Source organism: Austrofundulus limnaeus, unplaced genomic scaffold (genome assembly GCF_001266775.1).
Source record: "Austrofundulus limnaeus strain Quisiro unplaced genomic scaffold, Austrofundulus_limnaeus-1.0 Scaffold71, whole genome shotgun sequence".
Classification (NCBI taxonomy): domain Eukaryota; kingdom Metazoa; phylum Chordata; class Actinopteri; order Cyprinodontiformes; family Rivulidae; genus Austrofundulus; species Austrofundulus limnaeus.
In genome coordinates this window covers 465869-471122 of record NW_013952473.1, presented here as the reverse complement: position 1 = coordinate 471122, position 5254 = coordinate 465869, and the positions used below count along the sequence as shown (strand labels likewise).

The 5254-nt window shown below is 39.9% G+C and overlaps 1 protein-coding gene across 1 annotated transcript in view; it reads left to right on the top strand.

Annotated features, from left to right (window-relative positions):
- The window catches only part of itk (IL2 inducible T cell kinase), a gene marked incomplete in the record, with an annotated part of 9944 nt that extends 5039 nt beyond the window's left edge, over positions 1 to 4905 (top strand). Inside the window, 7 exon segments of the mRNA XM_014010614.1 lie at positions 915 to 1057; positions 1212 to 1286; positions 1512 to 1680; positions 1763 to 1979; positions 2055 to 2119; positions 2200 to 2318; positions 4405 to 4905. Of these exon segments, the coding sequence (XP_013866068.1) occupies positions 915 to 1057; positions 1212 to 1286; positions 1512 to 1680; positions 1763 to 1979; positions 2055 to 2119; positions 2200 to 2318; positions 4405 to 4628 (1012 nt within the window).
- Between the last annotated feature and the right edge of the window lie 349 nt (positions 4906 to 5254).

Genomic DNA, 5254 nt, shown 5'->3' with positions numbered 1-5254 from the left:
GACCTATACAATTATTTTCTTTTTGATTTTTTACCTGGATTACTGAGATGCATCAGGACACTTGAACTAGAGTTGAAGGCCGACCTTGAATAGCTATGAATGTGTATTGAACAATTTTACTCATTCGTGACTGTAAAAATGTCTGCTACACTCTGGATGTGGAGGCTTTAAGTTTAGCCTACCTTGCCTGCACACWACAAATCTTTTGCGTGAACAAATGGAATCGAATCACTTCATTAACTGATWCGTTCTGTTGTCAGCTCAGTTAAACTCATTGTGAGCGTGCCAGTCGGGAGTGAAACCTGCGCTCTGTGACTCACTTGTGAATCTAAATGATACAGYGTTGTGCACTTTGGCCAGGYGAGGAGAGACTGTTGTTGATTMCTGAGGGAATGAGCAACTTGTGATYCRTTYACTGCAAAAGAACTACATGTATCGCTGAGCAAACGAAACACTGTTTGACTCGGCCTTGAGTGATTCCAACGTTTTCCTATTGCAGTGAATTAGTCAGGATTTACATTCAATTTTAGTACACGCAAAAGAACTACGCACACAATCGCAGTATCACATGAGCTTTCTAATGCCTTGTTTGTTTACAAGAAAGGGGCGGGACTTAAAGCTTATACTGGGACSGCCCTGTAAGGATAAGCTCTGGATTCAACTTCCAAGTTCCCGTACAGTGGCCAGTATTTCCTTTTACATCCACAGTTTACCCAAAAGAATACAGAGACCACTTGTACTCTTTAACTAGTAATATGCATTTTTTTTACATCATTATACTTAAACAATGACTTAACACACTTTAATGTTTRCGTGTATAACTACAGACACAACTTTTTTGTCAGTTTTAAGGATCTTTGCATTAATCATTTTATAAATGGTTGCTGTTGTTTAAAAATAATTGTCCTTTTTAGGTCCAACGGTGAGAAGAATCCCAGGGTAAAACATTACCAGATACGAGAGTCAGAAACAGGGCAGAACGCTTTTTACCTGGCAGAAAAATACCTGTTCAGCACCATTCCAGAGCTAATCCATTACCACCAACACAATGCTGCTGGTAAGCATACGCTCTACTTAGAAGCAATAAAAAGGACTCTTAGATAATAATAATAAAAAAGTATGACTCARGGAAGCAGAATGTGCAGCCCAGGTATGTTTCATAACCATTTTTGGTGTGTTTTTGGCTCCTGTTTTTGTTTGTCGCTTGGCAGGACTCATAACCCGACTGAGACACCCCATCTCTCAAGGAAGACRATGTTCCCAGGTTGCTGCTGATCCCTCTAAAGGTGACATGATGCTCCAAATGAGCACGTTTWTGCTGACCTCTTGTGGTTTTTTCACAGGATGGCACTCGGACGTGCTTAATTCAGTGCAAGCAATTCCACRGAAAATCTAAAGTTGTCGATGCTTTAGCGTGGTTCCACGGAAAGAATGTGRACAAAATGAGGTTAAGTGGCTGATCAATGAATGTGGGTTTAGTTTTGTATCCCTTTGTTTGCTGGTCTCAACAGATCAGTGGGAGATCGACCCTGAGGAGCTGACCCTGGGTCAAGAGGTGGGCAGCGGGCAGTTCGGGCTGGTGCTGGAAGCGACATGGAGGGAGCAGAGGGTGGCGGTGAAGATCGTACGAGAAGACTGCATGTCGGACGAGGAATTCAAAGAGGAGGCAAAAGTTATGATGTAAGCACTGGGCAAACCCMTCACACAATTGTTTGGTTTCCAAAACGTCTGAATATTTGTTTTTCTGTGTGTGTTTGAACAGGAARYTGTCCCACGGTAAGCTTGTGCAGCTGTACGGCGTGTGCACCCAGCGCTCCCCCATGTGCCTGGTGTTCGAGTTCATGGAGAACGGCTGCCTGTCTGCGTACCTGCGAGAACGGAGAGGCCGTCTGTCTCGGGACGTGATGTTGGGGATGTGTCTGGATGTCAGCGAGGGGATGGCGTACTTAGAGAGCTCCAACTTTATCCACAGAGATCTGGTTAAGCCTGCAGAAAAAAAAGATCAACCATGGCTTTAAAACTGGAAGACTTTGTTAATCCCAGTGTTCCAACAGGCTGCCAGGAACTGTCTGGTCTCRAAGAAAAACGAGGTGAAGGTGTCCGATTTCGGGATGACCAGGTATGTTTTGAATAAAACTTCTAATGGCGTCTGCAGCTGAGCTGGTGCGTTGTTTTCGGACAATGTCGTGTCCACTGTAGGTTTGTTCTTGACGACCAGTACACCAGCTCCCAGGGCTCCAAGTTTCCTGTCAAGTGGTCWGCCCCAGAGGTCATCAGATACTCCAAGTTCAGCAGCAAGTCTGATGTCTGGTCATTTGGTGAGTTCAAACACACGTTAACACATCTAAACATGGCTGTTGTTCAGTTTGTTTGTGTGCCGCTTTGGCTTCAGGTCATAGAAGTTGCCTTGTGCCTGTTGTTTGTTTGTGCTGCTGCTGCTCTTTTGTTTTCTTTACCAGTGGATTCTATGAGAACCCTCTAGACGTTTGATAAGACTTCACTAATTTAGGAGATTGTTCCCCAACAGAAACCACAGAAACTTTTGTCCCTTACAAGCTTATTCTTAAACGTTTTAGTAAAATATGTGACCCATCATATCAAAATGAGGATTAAGTCAAAATTTGGTCAAAATGACCTAACTACATTTTCAGATTCCTGGCTTTAAAAGCTACAGTTTGATACATGTATCATTCTGATATCATAATATGGGCGGCTGTGGCGGAGTGGTAAGGTGAGTCGTCCTGGAACTGGAAGGTCGCTGGATCGATCCCCCCGTCCAGCCGTCTCAGTTGTTGTGGCCTTGAGCAAGACACTTCACCCACCTTGCCTACTGATGGTGGTCAGAGGGTCTGTCAATGTGCCCCAGGGCAGCTGTGGCTACAATTGTAGTTTGCCATCATCAATGGGTGAATGTCTGTTAGTGTAAAGCACTTTGGGGTCCGGAGGGACTTGAAAAGCGCTCCATAAGTTCAGTACCATTTACCATAAACAGAACCAGAGATATGCCTTAATTTGTCTTGTTGGTTACTATAATGCATTCCTGTTTGGTCTGAATCCTAATTTTATGTAATTTTTATGAGGAATTCTTCATTTCATCATGAAGAAAAAATCTCAAATAGTATTTGAGTACTGACATTTCCCATCTGGAAAGAAACAATTATATCAAACTTTTTTATTACTCTTGAGAGATGATGATAAATAATGAGGCGTTGCAGAAAAGCTGACAGGTTTAGGAAGGAAATAGCTGATAAGGGTGGTTAAGATGAATTATCGGACTATTTATATCTGTCACTGCATGCTGCATAACGAGTGGAAACGTCACTATATGCTCACAGTAAGTTGACAGATATTCAAAAAGCACACATTTTGAAGTTAGAATTTGTGAATGAGCTTTAAATATTTTACGTGTTATAGGTAACACTTTGAGCAGCTTTACTCTGGATAAACAGAGTTTAATTCTAAGTATATCAACAAGAAATGTTGGAAGACTCGAGTATTTTAAATGACAGCAGAAATCCACTTTGGTCTTGTCCTCACTTGGACTAGCCTTTGGCTCATCAGTCTGGTTAATAATGTTGTTTAGGCATCAAATAACTAATTAAAACTAAAGAAAAGAAAAGGAAGTTTGAACATACAGCAGAAAAGAAAGCTACGAAAATCAACACCTGGAAAGTATCTAAATATTATATATAGCCAATATTGTTATAAAGCCTATTTCTTTTTAAATTGTGCCACATTTGTAAGGAACATGCATTTGTGGGATGAGAAGTAGAACTGAGTGTGTCGGTTGCACATATGAAATTGGGCCAAATTATTCTGTTGCTATTGAGACTTGTTTTAGAACTTCTGGTACCCGCAGGTGCTGCCAGTCATAGGATGTATTGCCAAAAGGCATTGTTACAACAAAGAAATAATCTACCAAACACACATTTTTTCATTTTTTGTGATAAATTTATTAATACATACATATGACTTTTTTTAAAAACGGGGCAAAAATCCCATTTGTTAACATGAGTTCTGTTGTTTACTTTAACTTTACTTGTCTACAATTAACTAAAAAAAGTATGAACTGTTTGAAACACAAAATGTTACTAAAATATTTTTTACCTATGAAGATGTGTTAAAGAAGTCTAAGTTTAAAATTTCTGGAATTATGAGGAATGCAGTCTTTATGCTGTGCTGCTAGATGGATAAACAGCCTAAACATTTTATATATTTGACAAGTCATTCATTCTTTACAATGGATGGTAATTATAACAAGAGTTGATGATTAAGAACAAATAACAAACAAAAAGCAAATAAAAATAAGTGAAAGATTCCTCTTTGGGGTTTTTTTCTGAACATGTCATGCGATCACCTGGTTTATATGTTTTGTAACAGCTTCATTTTTTTTTCTTTTGCCAGGCGTGCTTATGTGGGAGGTCTATAACGAGGGCCGTCTCCCTTATGAGAACCTGTCTAACAGCGAGGTGGTGGCGTCTCTGAACTCGGGCCTGAGGCTCCTGAAGCCACGCTTGGCCCCAGACTCTGTCTACATGCTTATGGAGTGGTGCTGGAAGGAGAAACCAGAAGATCGCCCATCATTTGCTCTCCTCCTCCATGAACTGGCGTCCCTCTCAGACTTGTGAGGGTCTGAGAGCATTTCAAAAAGACTTGTATTTATTTTATTTATTTATTGAATCACTTATGAAGTGTTTCTTTCCCCCAACATGTGGGAAGTGAAAGTGATTACGATGCAAAAGACAAATGTATTTTTTTTAGTGGATTTAGCACTTTATATCGCTGTAAACAATTGTAGAAAAGGCTCACACAGTCCAGTCACATAATCACATATTCATGTAGATGTTTTACTTACTTTAGTGACCAAAATGGCTTTACTGACAAATATTAAATGTTTGAAACCTTTCTATCTCAGTGTTTCTTTTATTATTATTTTRGAAATGCAGTTTTGTGTAAAGTTAGCAATAAACTGAAAGTAGCTTTCCTTGAAGGAATGTGAATCTCCAATCATCTTTCAAGCTAAAGTTTTCTACTATAATGTTACACAATCTGTTAGAGCTTGAAATATGTKATGGATATTACTCTCAGATATTACCACACCCCAAATTTTGTGTTTGCAAAAATCCATTAGCTGTGGCAGCCATCTTGAGTTGGGTTGAATCCAAAAGTGAATCAGTTGTAGATACAGCGGGTAAAATAAGTACTGAACACGTCAACATTTTTCTCAGTAAATATAATACTAGAGGTGCTAATG